Raw genomic sequence first — 16,503 nt, 5'->3', positions numbered from 1 at the left:
TGGATGACTTTGCTGGTGATTGTCTATTTTATTTATCTCTGCAGGTCTTTTCTGTCTCTCTTTTTATCTCTTCCTACCTTGTTCCACCCCCTGCCTTTTTAAAATTAACTTCAAAATTATGCCTTAAAGGGGAAACACTACTTTTCCTACTTTCTAGCAAACAAGACCGTGATTAGTAAAGCTGCATTGTGTTTTCATTCAAATGAAACAGCTGAAATAGGCAGTGTCATCTTCATGAGTGAGTAAATTTAATATAGTATCCCAGTCTTTTGCAAAATAGAAGTTTCCATCTGATATTCATTTCTGCTTTTTGGAGAAACAAGCTTAGATTAAAGCATTCATCACTGATCTTTTTTTGTCTTCCGTGGAATTAAATGAAACAGATCCATTTCAGTACTTAATTTATTTAGATTTCTAGCTCATTCTAAAATAAGGGCTTAGGGAAGTAACTGCACTAAAATGAACTATGACAAAAGCTGACAAATAAAAATGGTTTTTTATAAAAAATGCTACTTCAAATAAAAATGCCTTAAACCACCCTAAAGTGAAACAAACACATAATCTTGGATGCGTTAAATTTGTCAAAAACAGGATTTTGTCGCTTGTGGGGAGAAGGTTAGTCATGTCAAAAGTTCAGTTTAAATCAACAGGATTTGGGTTGCAATTCTATATCTATATAAACACCACTAAATTCAGTGGAACCACTAAATTCAGTAGGCATTATTATTAGCTTGCACTGTTAGAGCAAAACTCGACATGGCATGAGAGTTCCATGAAGCGATTCCCTATTGCCTCTTCCCCACTCCTGCACAAACAATCTACAGCAGCGGTTCTCAACCTGTGGGTCCCCAGATGTTCTTGGACTACAACTCCCATCATCCCTGAGCTCTGGCCTTGCTAGCTAGGGGTGATGGGAGTTGCAGTTCAACAACATCTGGGGACCCACAGGTTGAGAAAGGCTGATCTGCAGGGTATGTGGCTGCATCTGGGGGAAGGTTGCTTAGTTAACCTTTTCTTTCCAAGCCATTTCCTTAATAGATATTATGTCCTGATGCTTCCGCCAGGAAAATGACACGGGGTGAAAGAGTTAAGCCCACTGCCTGATCCTCTCCCTGCCTGGGTTGAGAACCCCCAAGCTTCTTGGGGATCATTCACAGGTGACTCATGACAACCATGGGGCTGCCCGCCCCCCCCCCCCATCCTGTGATGGGTCACACACTTGTCATGGTCAGATGTGCCTCTGCATGCTTCCCCCTCCTTCCCTCTGAAACCTCTGGTTCAGGAGTTGCCTTCCATGCATGGTGAGCAGGGAAGAAGCCCAGGAGCCTAAGACCTAGCATCTATCTCACTACACATGGAGGTAAGAGGGGAAAGTCCCAGGTACGGCCAGAAGCTTACTTTTGTTCTAATGCTAAAGACCTACAACCACTCCACTTGCAGGTAAAGCTGAGAAACAACTGCAGCTTAATGTGATGGAAAATATTTCACTTCCTCCATGCAAATTGCTACAGAGAACAGCATTCGCTACCTTAAACACATCCCTACAATTTGAATAAACTTCTATCACGAGTAATGACATTTTTACTGGGCTCTGAAGTTAGTGGCTCAGAAGAACAAATAAAACAAATGCGGCACCTCCATATAATCTTCTGCATAATTTTCACCCTTTGGACCTTTATCTTGACCTGCTTCTGTCTGTCTGTCTGTCTGTCTTTTTGCTATTCCTCTGTTTCCTGATTATTAGAACAGGCCCATTTGGTGCATATCCTGGAGCCCATAGAGGAGCTTCCAGAGGATGGAGAAGGTAATGGAAGGGCCAATCAAATCATCTGTGGCCTAACGTGGGAAATGTTTACTAGGAATACTAATGTACATGTTCATATGTTTTCCAGAGTATCAATCACGTAGGCATGTTTTCATACTGCATGGTAAATTACATTTTCAAGCCCTACGCAGAGCTAGGCACCGCAATATTTCCGCCGTCACCTTCCTGAAAGTAGATTGCTCCTCCTCCTTTCCACTAATTCCCACCACCCACTTCTCCAAAAAGCTAATTCCAGTCCTTCCCACACTTCTGGGCAGCTCTGACTCTGCCACTGTTTCAGTTTCCATATAGTGTGAGAACAAAATGTGAGCCTGCTTGTTACAGCTGTTTCTGAGCAGTGGGAGTTTCATTTTAGGCTCTTCCTCCTAGCAGAAAATTGATACCCAAATGCAATCGTCATCTTCCTATACCTCTTCACTTTCTTGTTGGGGTGGCCAACGTGGACCCCAGCTCCCATCATTCCTGACCATTGACCATGATGGCAGGGACTGATGGGAGTTGTAGTCTAGCAGCATTTGGAGGGCACCATATTGACTGCCCCCGTTCCTACGGTACTTCCTTGCCTATGTTGGTAATTGTTTCAGGAGGAGTAGGGTTGGCAGGCAGGACTTGTGAGCACAGATCCCTGGAACATAATAAATTGCTATTATTCTCTTGTTGCTGTTACTACAGTAGCTCTTTCTGGCAGATAAAGTGTTTTCTTCTTATCTTTTATCCTTGCACAAACCAGTGAGGTGAGAGTGCCCAGTGTTTTTGATAGCCAAGCAAAGATTTGAACTTTGATTTTCCACAGTCAAGCTATAGTAGTAGTAATTATTATTATTATTATTATTATTATTATTATTATTATCATTACCTGACTCCACTCTGTCCAATTCTATCCAAATTAAAAAGCCAGATTAATCGGGCAGAATTAAAAATGGCCTTATGATATGCCTATGCTTATGCATATAATATATTTCAAGAAGGGTTTAAAGTATTGTTCTGTGGTGTTGTGTTTTATATGTTTATGTGGTAAACGACTCTGGAATGCTATGGGATGAAGGGTGGTTTAAAAATGAAATAATAATAGGTTTCTAACTTTTTAATGTAGTTTTTTGAAGTCAGTTCTTCTCTTTTGCCTCTTTAATTGTTGTGGGCTTAGCATATATTGATACTACAATATCGTTGTAAAGAAAACTATCTGTTCTGTTTCAGAAACAGAGAAACATGAGCCCAAAGCAGGGAGGAATAAGCACCATACAGCACATTCTTTGAGGAGCACTCCTTCAGTACCAAGAGAGCTGAGATCTGTTTTGGAGCAGACCCTAGCAGAGAAATTGGAATCCTTGGGAATTAAATCAGTAAGGCCACTTTATAGTATTTAGGTGATCAGAAGATACTTCTCTCCCTTTTAGTTCCTTAACTTCCTCTTTCACTCAACCTGGGACAATCAATCAATTTCCTTTATTCGGCCGATAGTCAGAAATAAAACATTACACAATAATTATAAACTATAACATCATAGGGGTACATAAATAAGGTAGGGCCACAGTACTAGACCTCTCACAGATAACCCACATCAAAGCATTCAGTTATATGTTTCCGACACTTGAGTGCCAGGAAAAGGAATTTAGCCACTGACAAAGTTGTTTTCCCAGAAGACTTATTTAGCAGATATGCTGTCTGCTTTCCTCTTTGTCGGGAACTGAGCTGGGGTAAGTATGGAGTTATAAGATACTGTCTTAAATCGTTGTAGATGGGACAGCTCAGTAAAATGTGCTCTGTGGATTCTACCTCACCCAATGCACAGTGGCATAATCTCTGGTCATATGGGACTCCTCCATATCTTCCCTTCAGAACCGCCGAGTCAAGAACATTCAGCCTAGCCGCAGTAAATAGTCTGCGGTATTCCACGTAGTGGATATCCGCCAGGTAGCGAACTTCAGCAGCCCGATACAACTGCTCCCACAGAAACAACCCAGGTTTCACACGGGCTATGTCCTCCTGCCTGGCAATATCCCTTAATCTTTGAGCGATCACCGCCTTTGCGTGGCTATACGTCATGGACTCTATATAAAGGGAGGACAACCTGCACTTCTGCACTTCCTCCACTATCTCCCCTTCCCATGGAGATTTAAAGTTATCCCTCAGAATCAAGGGGGCCAAACCCACCGGTCTGAAACAGAGCTTGAGCCATAGCCATAACTTCGCTTTCAGGGCCACATACCTAAAGGCTTGATGGGACAATCAGCAACTCAAAATCACTAAGGGCACCAGTGTTCTTTCCGTTCTTTTTCTTAGACTTTAGTGTAATATTGCAATATCTGCAGTAATCTCACGTATGTGCGGTCTCACACTACTGTTGGTTATACTTACCCTCAAAGCAAAATTTATGCCTGTATCTTGTTGATCAACACACTCCCATATTTTTTCATTTACGTCCACCAAGAGACAGGGAAGGGAGAAAACACGGGCGCAGACGTTTAAGTTCTACAAATTTCAACTGAATTGTCACCTGTCACAATAAGCCACAAACCATGGCCTATGAGCATGGCTGAATTGCGCTTGCTTTGATCCTCCCTGCTAATGCATAGAGAAAACAAATCACGATCCCCGAATTTGCATGTTGTCTGAACCAGGGATCATGGTTTGGTTTGCTTTGCTTAAACAGAACTCTCAATAAGCTAAGAACAAATGTTGGCTTATTGTGGTTTGTTTGGAGTAGAGACAATGCAAATCCCTGGTTTGGAAGTAATGCTAAGCCAGGGATCATGGTTTGTTTCCCTCCCGACATGACCTGGGAGGACTGAAGCCAGCACAGTTCCCTCATGCATGGCTAGTCATAGTTTATGGCTCACCACAATGTGTGAACATAGCCAGCAACTCATTAAAGTGCTTAACTTGGGTTGAATTATGCATATTAAGTAACATTCAGTTTAAATCTTCAGTAATGAAGTAGTAATTAGAAGGATAAAATCTGTTTAGTTTGTAAAGAGAATTTCACATACTGAGAGTGATAGTTTACGGGGGGAAATCCTTATCATTCCAAAGAAATAAAAAGAGGGAGGTAAGATGACCATTATTATTATTATTTAAAAAATACTATTTCTTTCTGGTGGAGAAAACATACCAAGTTTAGATTTTCTAGATAGACTCTGAAGACAAAATTTCCCATAAATCTCATTTGTTTACTGGATTCAAAACTGGGATTTTAGGGAGAAGTTCTATAGAACCACCATCTCATTTAAACCAAGCTTGTATTTCTTAAAACACAAATACAGAGTCAGAGTTTGAATAATACAGACATTAGGAAGATGACACCATACTTTTAGGGAAAGAAATGCTTCTTAAATAGTGCCACCAAAAATCACATAGGGTGAAGATGTCAGTGCCATTGAATAAAAAAACGTAAAAGCCTTCACCAGAAGTAGAGAACCTTCTTTCTGTCAAGGACCACATTACCTTGGGGTTAATCTGCCAGGGGCTGGAATGGGTTGGTCTCTTTGGTAGAAAGGGAGGGATATAAAATAAATACCATATTTTTCGCTCTATAGGATGCACCAGAGCATAGGAGGGGGAGAACAGAAAAAAAAAATCTCCCCCTCTCTGCTCAGTGCTCCTTCAGCGAGGCGGGAGGAGAAACAGAGCCCCTTCCATTTCTCCTCCCACTTCGCTGAAGGGGCGCTGTGCAGAGAGGGGAAACTGTGCAGCACCTCTCCAGCGAAGAGAAGCCTGGAGAGCAAGAGGGATCGGTGTGCACCGACCCCTCTCGCTCTCCAGGCTTCAGGCAGCTATCTGCAAGCCTTCGGAACGCAGCGGGAGTTCCCGCTGTGCTCCGGGGGCTTCAAGCAGCTTCAGTGAAAGCAATGCAAAGCCTCCGTAGCGCGGGGGGAGCTCTCCCTCTGCGCTTCGGAGGCTTCGCGTTGCTATCGCTGAAGCCAAGGAGCCTGCATTTGCTCCATAAGATGCACACACATTTCCCCTTAATTTTTGAAGGGGAAAAAGTGTGTCTTATAGAGCGAAAAATACGCTAGTAGACAGGGCCAACCGTTCTCTTTTTCTCTTTGTTACACATTTGCTACAGCATCATCTTGTAGGGTCCACACAAAAGCAACATCCTTCCCAAGGATAATTTGTATGATTTTCAAAACCGCGTTTCTGAAAAAGGGAAGCAGTATTGCTTTTTTTAAAAGCAGAAAGTAATTTGCATTTTGTTTCCTGCATATCAGAATGAAACTTTTCGTCTTTCACAGGGAGTTCATGGTATCCCAAGTGATCATTTGAACAGGGTCTTAATGTCTGTGGAATCTGCTAGAGAAGAAAGAAAGAAACAGATCCCTGACATTCAGCTTATTCGGGAGCAGCTGCAGCAGCAAGTCAACTTCAGGGTTATGTCTTGCAGCAGACTTTATTCCAGTTCTTACCTTTCTCCAGAAGGTGTGCTAACTTCCCACCCCTCTCCCTGCCCCAAACACCCCCACTGCTTTCAGGTGTCTGGAGGTCAAACCACCATGTTACTTATAACTCGAGACAACGTAAACGTGGGCCTGCTTTCATGTGCAGTGTGTTAAAGGTTTTGTTAACAAGTTAATGTTCAAAAGCAGATCAGCTGTTTGTCTTTGGGGCCATTAATTAATCGGTGAGCCATTTGCATTTTGGTACCAGCGTTGTTTGAGGGCAGTGGATGAGGGCAACATTTGGACTAGAAAACTGGTCCCTAGCTCATGTGGAATCTGATCAAAGAGGAGCAGGTATGAGCTTCCTCAGAATCTACCTGAGCCTCCTTAAGCAAGTCATCACCACAGTTTTACGGCCCCAGTGTTGAACACATTCTCAGATGTCTGTGTGAACTGCAATCGATAATCCTTTCACAGATTTATTTAAACTATTGTTAAAAACTCCCAACTTACTTGTTTAAGGACTACATGTTATTTAATTAGCAGTCTGTACATTCCTGACCAAAGCTACTTTACAATGTATAACTACTTCTTATTCATAAAAAAGTGGAAATCCCGCTACCTGAGGTATTGACCAATCGGATATTACATTCCCTTAGCACATTTTGCAACATGCTGCTAGGCTTAGGGGCCAGAGGGCACTTTTCTGGCTCAAGATGTAGAGCTAGTGCCTCTTTTGTGAAACCTGTGCCCAATATAGAGAAACATTACTAACATTTTTTGTGAGCACAGCTTTCCCCTGCATTCTCTGTTATTCATTAGAGCATTTTTTACCCCATCTTTCCGTTGTGGTTGTTGTGTTTAAAAAATGTGCACTCAAGGAGGCTTGCAGTGTAAAAATTGAAAAAAACAGTAGCAAAAAACCAAACCTGAAATGCAAAATAAACAGGGGCAGCCAGGTGACTTTCTGAAAATTCAAAGGAACTCAGAGCACAGACACAGCCAAATGCCTTCTGAAATGAAAATGTATTCCTGAGATGATGAAGAATAACCAAGGAGGAAGCCAGGCAAGCTCCCTTACTTGGGCAGGTCTATTAGACACAATTCAGCTGGCAAAGTAGAAACTGAAAATGTGTCTGTCTTTCTTGTTTCTTTTGACATTGTTCCGTGGGATATATCTTTGCTATTATTGTTGTTGTAATTTATTGAATTTATATACCGTCCTATACCCGGAGGTCTCAGGGCCGTTCACAGAATAAAATCAAAATATAAAACCACAAAATACATAATCAAAATAAAAACAACAACCCACCCCCCAAAAACACATTTTTAAAAAGGGCATAGGATCCTCACAACATTTAAAGTAAGATAATTAAACCTGGACATGAGCCACTCATTGGAAAGACCATGATCTCAGAAATGTCTGTGGCAATATTTATTGGCAACCAAATTGGCCAGGTGCCTTTCTAATACAAAGACAAAAATAAAAGTGGGAATGGGGGGGATTAGCTTTGGTTGTTGAGCAGATGTAATACTAGTTCTTCATCTTCCGCAAGGGAAAGGCCTGTATCTAATGTTGCAAACAAGTCCTCTTTGCTGAGTTTCATCTTCTTTCTTCTTGGCACTGTTTCTACTGCTGATGCGCTTCCACCAGAATGCTGTTTTGAGTATTTATAACCTGCGTTTCATTGCAGCTAAGAACAGGTTAGCTCATTTGGGAGGTTCGCTGTCAACTGTGTTACCCAAAGCAGCAAAACGTCCATCTGTTGCCAAACGCCCAACCATACAAAGACCAGTCGCTGCTGAAAACACCCCCGCACCAAAGTAAGAGGAACCGTTCAGTAAAGTTTTGTTTGAGTGTTTGGGGTTCTCCATATTATCGGAAGCAGCCTTGTGGGCCTATACGGTGGAGCACCTGAACATGTCTGTATTATTCATCCGCTGGGAGAGATGCACTGTCTTCTGATTGGCTGCAGCTCCATATTGAAAGCTTTTTTAGTAACATAGAAAGCTCCGAGCAACTTGGGATCAGGTTACCCAAAAGGCCCCTGACCCTGGATAGACATTTAAAATTTATTAGATCAGGGTTTGCCAAACTTGGGTCTCCAGCTGTTTTTGGACTACATCATCCCTGACCACTGGTCCTGCTAGCTAGGGATGATAGGAGTTGTAGTCCAAAAACAGCTGGAGACCCAAGTTTGGCAAACCCTGGCTAAGATCATCTGGGGAAATTCTACCCACGGCTCCACGTCCTATAGAATATTTCGGAGCATGTCCATTTTTTGCCATTGCCCCTATTCTGTGGAATGTCCTTCCCTCTGCCATACATGACACGTCTATTAGTTGCTCTCTGCATCTTTAGAAGATGTATCATTTCCTCCTGGCTTTCCCAGGTCCCTAAGATTGGATCCTGTTATTTCTGAGTTCTCTATTTTATAATATTGTTTTTATTATGATGTTGTGTTCTTTTGGATCACAGGTTAGGGTTTCCCCAAACTTTTTCAATGTTAAAAATTTGTAAATGCTTTTAAATAAAAAAGGGGGGGAAAGACAAGAAACGGAAGAAAGGAAATAGGTGTATTGATTTATTTCCTCTAACCCCTCAAAAGTGTATTTTAACAAGATAGCGAGACCGTCATCCTTCTGCAGGGAGGGGGCGATTAAAAAGCATTTACTACATTATTCCTGCATTGCAGGGGTTGGAATAGATGACTTGGGGCCCCTTCCAACTCGACTATTCTATGATTTAAATATATTTGTAACATTCATAAACCTCTTCTGAAAGGCAATTGCCCAAAGCAGCATACAGAATCTGAATACAGAGTACAGAATCTGCAATATTCAATATAACAAAAGTTGTAATTTTTGTTATTGTTCCTTCCAGAACCAAGAAGAGCGCTTTGGGAGATGAAATCCCCCAAAAGCTGCATAGTATTACGTAAGTCTTCCGTTTGGTTTCTGTGCGCAATATTCTGAACTCAATTTAAACAATGCAAAGAAGAAATGTCAAATTGTATACATGCCACTTTACCTAAGGTTCAGGTTTTCCAGTTGCTTGAAATGGTGAGACAAAGAACTGGGGATGGACAAGTAAGCAATAGAGGCAGAACAAAAGAACAGGATGGGGAGAGACAGAGGGGTGTGCAGGATACCACCCCTAAATGGAAGTGCTGCTACCACTCCTCTAATCCCCTGGCCTTCATCAGAAACTATTCACAGATTTCTACAACCATGGTGGCTGGAAGTCTCTTTTTTTAAAGACATGGTAAATCAGATTGTGTAGTAAAACCCAAGACAGATGTATAGCTATGCTTACTTTGCGCATGCTTACTATAGGTATGGTCAGGGGTTCAAATCCGCACAACGGGGCGAGCTCCCGTTGCTCTGTCCCAACTCCTGCCAACCTAGCAGTTTGAAAGCACACCAGCGCAAGTAGATAAATAGGTACCACTTTGGCAGGAGGGTAAACAGTGTTTCCATGAGCTCTGGTTTCCGTCACAGTGTTTTGTTGTGCCAGAACCGGTTTAGTCATGCTGGCCACATGACCCGGAAAGCTGTCTCTGGACAAACACCGGCTCCCTCGGCCTGAAAGCGAGATGAGCACTGCAACCCCATAGTAGCCTTTGACTGGACTTAACCGTCCAGGGGTCCTTTACCTTTACATTTACAATAGGCAGATGCTCAGAGAGAGCCTTGAACCACAGGTGCACTCTACCTGCTTTTCAAACTGGATAAAATGGTTTGGCTGCATAGAATCCACCTTTATTCAAAGGACCTAAAATGGCTTTCCACACGTTCCTTACTGTGTATGGGATCTTTCTCAGCAAAGACTCCTTTCTTACTAGTTTCAAAACATGGGGAGAGTTTAGGTTGATGGAAATCAACATCTGTAACCAGTTTTCTCAAGAATGGTGGCATTGTGGATTAACTTATGCTGAAAATGGTGGCCTGCCATTTACCTTGTGGTGTGGACCAGGATCCTAAGATTATCTTAACCAGAGGTTTGTGACATCCCTACCATTTTCCTGTTGGATGAAAGGATTTGGAGAACCTGGGCAAAGTGTGGCTAAGGCAGTACCGTGTTTGGCAACAGTTGGGTTAAATCAAGGTCTTGCCGCAGCGATGATGATAATAATGGAAGGTGCCTAACTCCACCGATTTCCCTCCCCCTTAGAACTCCACCATTTAGCTCAGAGGAAGAAGTAGAAGAGAATGACATCATGCAGTCCTATATCTCGCCAGAATTGTCTCAGCCTCAGGTGTCCAAGAGCAACATCAAAGCCAGCTTGTCAAGATTTGCAAGCCAGAGTGATGTGAACTCCATGGAAGAAGAAGAGGAGGAGGAAGAAGAGGAAGAAGAAGAATTCAAAACAAGCCTTAAACCTTCAAAAAGTAGGGAAGCTAATTTTGTAGACCACCTTAAGGAGGAGCAGACCTATGGGGAGATGCTCCTCTCATGTTCACACCAGGATCTGTGTTCACCCCATGGTCTCCTTTACTGTGGCTTTCTATCCTGTGCTCAGGATTGTGCTGAACAGCTGATAATCATACTGGCCATTAACCAGTGGGATTGATTACGTAATTAAAAAGAAGCACATAGAGCAAACGGTGAAAAGGAAATAATCTTTTAACACACTACTGAATGTTAAAGTCTGAGGGGTTGTAGCAGGAGGACAGGGTTCTTGGGCAATTCCCACTGCACAGCTGCTGCCTAGACTAATATCATTGATTTACGAGTAACTTCCAAATTGTAATCAGCACAGTAGCTGAAGACTCACGGGGCAGTCTACCAATCTCATCAGCCATCATTAATCTGGGTTTATTTTATTTTATTTTTTAATAAAACTAAAATGTGTTGGAAGATTTGTGCTTCCCTGGACCATTTTGTTGGGGGAAAATAAGGGGACGTTTTTATCCCACTATATTAAAATTGGCTAGAACAACAACAACAACAGAGCACCTCAGTGGCAGAAATCAATCAATTTATTGGGATATTTTTGTCTTAGACTCTTGATTGTTTTCAAAACAAAAACCTACAACGCTGGGTTACTTTTTGCTAGAAGAAATATTTACCCTAACATGTTACACTGGCACCCCCAAATGAGATAACTAACCACCCCAAATGTAAAATTCAGTTGGTTTTCTTTGGATTATTTGTGTACTGTAAATAGCGAGTGACTGAAATTTTTTTATTTCTATGCAAGCAAAGATGTCTTATAATTATTGCATTATAGGTCTACCTCTGTGTTGATTCTGCAAGGAAAAGTGTACTGGGAGTGTAATTTCACACCCAAAAGTCTGGGTTAGAATTAAGCATTTCAGTTATAAGTTACCCATGTCCTGTTTTCTTGATTGTGTAGGCGCATTTATCCAAAGAGAGACTGTCCAAATCGAAAAGCTTCCTCCGAGCCAAGGGAAGGAAAATGAATCTGCTGGAGTAATTAATGTTGGCCCCGTATCTATTCAAAAGTGTGCCCAAGGAGTAAAGGTATTAGATTTTATTTGAAAAGGACCTATATACATCAAGATACAGTGGTACCTCGGGTTACAGACTCTGCTAACCCAGAAATAGTGCTTCAGGTTAAGAACTTTGCTTCAGGATAAGAACAAAAATTGTGCTCCAGCAGCACAGCGGCAGCAGGAGGCCCCATTAGCTAAAGTGGTGCTTCAGGTTAAGAACAGTTTCAGGTTAAGAATGGACCTCCAGAATGAATTAAGTACTTAACCCAAGGTACCACTGTATTATTATTTCTATTTTCTTATAATTGAGGGGATAATTTACTGGTGTAAGAATTTCCTTTGCAAATCACTGTCTTGTTTTCAACCACTTTGTAGTTGCTGATAAAGATATTTGTGGTTGGTATTAATTCAGTATGATGGTCTTCTGGCTTTTAAATGCAATTTAAAAGAGATTTACTTCTTTTCAGTGTAAGTAAAATTTACACTGCAAGTACAAGTCATCCCCCTGGATTTTTAAAACCTGTATCCATGCAAAAAAATAAAAATAATAAAAAAAATTCAGGGAGCTACTGCAAAAGCAGCAGTCAGAGCACAACAAGTAAAACAGAGTATTGCAGCTTTGCCCACCTGCCAGGTAAAAGCTATTTGACCCCCTAACTGCACCACCTCCTTCTTTGTTTCCAAACAGGTTTCAACCTTTGAAAGCCTTTAGTAGTCTAAGCCCATCATACAATCTGTGAGAGCATTCTTCCTATGTGGACCCACTCAGAATTTTGTAAGAAAGCCTAGCTCAAGGTGCTATCTATAAATGTAGCTCTATAGGAATTAGAGAATTGAGGTGCAGGATTTCTTAAAAAGAAAAAGATTTGAGGGGATCGCTCTCTTTCCTCTTGTCACTCGTGGTGAGGAAATCTGGAATCTTAAACCTTTTCCATAAAATGCTCTCTCACAGATGGAGGAGAAGAGGCCTTGTAGCTAATAATAATAATAATAATAATAATAATAATAATAATAATATTTATACCCTGCCCATCTGTCTGGGTTTCCCCAGCCACTCTGTGCGATTTACAGCACATTAAAAAATTGAAAAACATTATAGATTTAAAAAATTTCCCAATATAGGGTTGCATTCAGACGTCTTCTAAAAGTCAGAGAGTTGTTTATTTCCTTGACATCTGATGGGACATAGGTAACAGAGCAGACGTTTTACAGTGGTGCCTCGCAAGACGAAATTAATCCGTTCCGTGAGTCTCTTCGTCTAGCGGTTTTTTCGTCTTGCGAAGCACGGCTATTACTGTTACTGTGCCCTTTTTGTTCTATATGTAGGTCGTGTGTTTGTGTGCATGCAGTCTGTACATAATTTAAATGAATTTTAGGTATTTTGGCTTCATGTAGCATATTGTAGTCTCCTGTCAGTAGAGGGCACTGCAGTCTTTCTTCAGTGTAATAGCTATTCCTTAAGAGCTCTTTTCGCCTTGCCACAGGGTTTGGCACTAATTCAAATAATGTGAGTATTTTGGTCTGCTCTCTTCTCAACCTATTTAAAAAGCAAAACCCACAAGCACAAAGAGAACAAATCACATCAATTGTTTTTTCTTCTGTTGTGTGTTTCCAGAAATCTTCGCTCTTTAGTAGCTCAACGTATTGACGTCCATCGTCTTAAGCAAGCAGCTCCTCTTACAGGATCTGTGTACAAAAAGACTAGCAGATAACTGTTCCTAGATTTAAGTTTTCCATTTGTTTCTTAATAGTTTACAGGAGTTGAGGAGGACGACGACGAAGACTGGGATTTATCATCTCTAGTAGAAGATGAGAAACCATCGCCAGCAAAAGATGAGCAACCTTTGTTAGCAAAAAATGAAGAACGTTTGCTGGCAAAAGATGAGAAGCGTTTGCCCGCAAAAGATGAAAAAGTTAAGAATGCAACTGCTGTTGAAAAGAAAGATTCGAATGCGGCATCCACAGTCCATGCATGGGGAACTCCATGCGTAGGAAAACCAACAAAGGAAGAAGGTACATTCATGGGTGATATCAATTACTGGTCAATAGCTCTGATGTTCTCAGCCATAGCTGTGCCAGGTTCCCTTGGTGCTGACCTTTAAAGCCCTAAATGGCCCCAGCCCAGTACACCTGAAGGAGCGTCTCCACTCAGTGGCGTAGCGTGGGTTGTCAGCACCCGGGGCAAGGCAAGTAATTTGCGCCCCCTAACCGGTGGATTTGCGCCCCCTAACCGGTGGATTTGCGCCCCCTAACCGGTGGATTTGCCCTAACCCCAGATGTTGCGCCCGGTGCGGCCGGCCCCCCCTGCACCCCCCACGCTACGCCACTGTCTCCACTCCCATCGTTCAGCCCTCATACACTGAGGTCCAGCTCCAAGGGCCTTCTGGCGGTTCCCTCACTGCAAGAAGTGAGGTTACCTGGAACCAACAGAGGGCCTTCTCGGTAGTGGCGCCCGCCATCAGATGTCAGGGAGATAAACAACTATCTGACTTTTAGAAGACATCTGAAGGCAGCCCTGTTTAGGGAAGTTTTTAGTGTTTGATGTTTTGCCGCCTTTTTATTTATTTATTATTAATCTGTTGGGAGCCGTCCAGAGTGGCTGGGGAGGCCCAGCCAGATTGGCGGGGTATAAATAATAAATTATTATTTTTATTAATTATTATTCTCTGCAAACCCTGCCTGGAGGGAAGGGAGATTTGCTACCAAGGTCAGAGCCACTGGGGCTATGGGCAAGTTTGATTCAGACCTTTGCAGCTGCAGTACAGAAAAGACTATTTACCTGTGTTGTGTCTATCCTTTTCCTTAATTTCAAGGAAATATACGACTTACGAAACCAATAAGACAGAATAATAAAAGTGCTAAAATGCAACAAAACACGATTAATATCATAAACTTCCCTAAAAATGTATCAGGACTATAACTATGAAATTTAAAAAACTTCATCTGATGTCTACACCTGATGTTTAAAGCCATTGTTTTTTCCCCCTTTATTTTTATGGGGTGCGTTTTTTACTAGGTACAGTGATAAAGTGATTGGGGCCTTTCACTGTTCCCAACAGTGGTGGTTTTGATCCCCTAGGTGTCTGTTCTTATTACATAGAACAGTATTTTCTACAGACCACAGTAAAACAGTGCTCTGAAAACAACAGGACTGGGCACATTTAAACCTGTGGTTGGATTGTGGTCACCCTGTTCGGAATAACTGAAAGCAGCCAGACAAGGTGTTGGGCTTCTTATATTGTGGTGCATTTGACCACAGAAATTAATGCACCTTAACTGCTCTGCTAGGGACGCGGGTGGCGCTGTGGGTAAAAGCCTCAGCGCCTAGGGCTTGCCGATCGAAAGGTCGGCGGTTCGAATCCCCGCGACGGGGTGCGCTCCCATTGCTCAGTCCCAGCGCCTGCCAACCTAGCAGTTCGAAAGCACTCCCGGGTGCAAGTAGATAAATAGGTACCGCTTACTAGCGGGAAGGTAAACGGCGTTTCCGTGTGCGGCTCTGGCTTGCCAGATGCAGCTTGTCACGCTGGCCACGTGACCCGGAAGTGTCTCCGGACAGCGCTGGCTCTCGGCCTTTAGAGTGAGATGGGCGCACAACCCTAGAGTCTGTCAAGACTAGCCCGTACGGGCAGGGGTACCTTTACCTTTAACTGCTCTGCTAGAGGGCCTGTATCATTCAGGATGAACTTTGGTTTAGGTGAGATGGGCTCCACTGCTCCATAGGCTGCTAAAAAGAGTTTGGATCTGGTGCAACTTAATGCCCATTTAATTTACAGCTGCTTTCCTTACACTAACTTCTTCCCTGTTTAGGGAAGTTTTTTAATGACTAATGTTTTAATGTATTTTAAATTTGTTGCAAGCCGCCCAGAGTGGCTGGGGAAACCCAGCCAGATGGGCGGGGTATAGGTCATATTATTATTATTATTATTTATTTATTATATTCTGCATAGGCCTGCTCCTTAAGGAACTCTGCTGGAAGTGTGGAAAGTTCCTGTGTCAGACTTTGTTTAAAGGAGATCAAAATTGTTCTAAATTGTTTTCAGGAAGACCTTCCTACATCTAAAAATGGTAGAGCACCGGAACGTGTTGCAGAAGAATGGTAGCATCTCTATCCTTGCGTATCTTTGAAAGCTAATTTTGCTGTTTCCTTTTTAAACAGCCCTTCAAGATGAAGATATGAGCACAAAAAGCAGCTCACCCACTATCACAGACTGGAGCGACGCTTCGGTTATTTGATTGTTGCAGATAAAACCTCATTCCAAAGACAACAGTCTTGATTCCTGTTCATTTTTTTCTTGTGCGTTAACAAGGAACCTTTTGTTTACAAAACTCTGGTGTCTTTAGTTGATTTAATGCAGGGCCGATTAATACTTCACTAAATCTCCACTTTCAGGTAAGAAGTGTTCATCAATAAACAGCATTAACTGATCCAGTATTTTAAGTAATCTTTTTAAAAAATACAAAAACAGTTTATACATAACTTGATATAAAATGTGAACATTTTAAATAAACTATTTTAACTCGAAGGTTACTTTCTTCCTTCACAAACACACAGAAAATTGCAATGAAATTGGCATCCCTCTGGCAGCCAGAGGATCCCGTTGATCTCTGTTGGTTCCCTGAGCAAAAGAGGGGTTGGCTTTGTAGGAGACCACCCCTGCGCACCTCACCAACTCAGTATATTTGGCCCACCCTGTCCATGTTATTAGGACCTTTTCAAAGCCTTGCAAGCAATACTTAACTGTTGAGACAATGCATAACAGCTGCACCAGTCAAGCTTAAACCACAAAAAGTCTTGTAGCACCTTGAGGACTAACAAATTCATTGTGGTGTTAAGTGTCC

General features: G+C 42.1%; 1 protein-coding gene across 7 annotated transcripts in view; it reads left to right on the top strand.

The window, feature by feature from the left end:
- Positions 1-16,187, top strand: part of DZIP1 (DAZ interacting zinc finger protein 1) — a 36,190-nt gene extending 20,003 nt beyond the window's left edge. For 6 of the 7 annotated variants that reach the window (XM_077927724.1, XM_077927725.1, XM_077927721.1 and 3 more), the window contains 8 exons: positions 3,023-3,168; positions 6,061-6,244; positions 7,899-8,028; positions 9,089-9,142; positions 10,379-10,596; positions 11,565-11,692; positions 13,416-13,677; positions 15,821-16,187. In XM_077927724.1, the coding sequence (XP_077783850.1) occupies positions 3,023-3,168; positions 6,061-6,244; positions 7,899-8,028; positions 9,089-9,142; positions 10,379-10,596; positions 11,565-11,692; positions 13,416-13,677; positions 15,821-15,897 (1,199 nt within the window). In that variant the 3' untranslated portion in view covers positions 15,898-16,187. The remainder of the gene's footprint in view (positions 1-3,022; positions 3,169-6,060; positions 6,245-7,898; positions 8,029-9,088; positions 9,143-10,378; positions 10,597-11,564; positions 11,693-13,415; positions 13,678-15,820) is intronic. The other variant, XM_077927726.1, reaches the window with a different exon arrangement.
- Positions 16,188-16,503: the final 316 nt, after the last annotated feature.

This window comes from Podarcis muralis, chromosome 4 (genome assembly GCF_964188315.1).
Source record: "Podarcis muralis chromosome 4, rPodMur119.hap1.1, whole genome shotgun sequence".
In the NCBI taxonomy this organism is placed as follows: domain Eukaryota; kingdom Metazoa; phylum Chordata; class Lepidosauria; order Squamata; family Lacertidae; genus Podarcis; species Podarcis muralis.
Note: the sequence above shows the minus strand (reverse complement) of the source record. Positions and strands in the feature narration are given on the sequence as shown.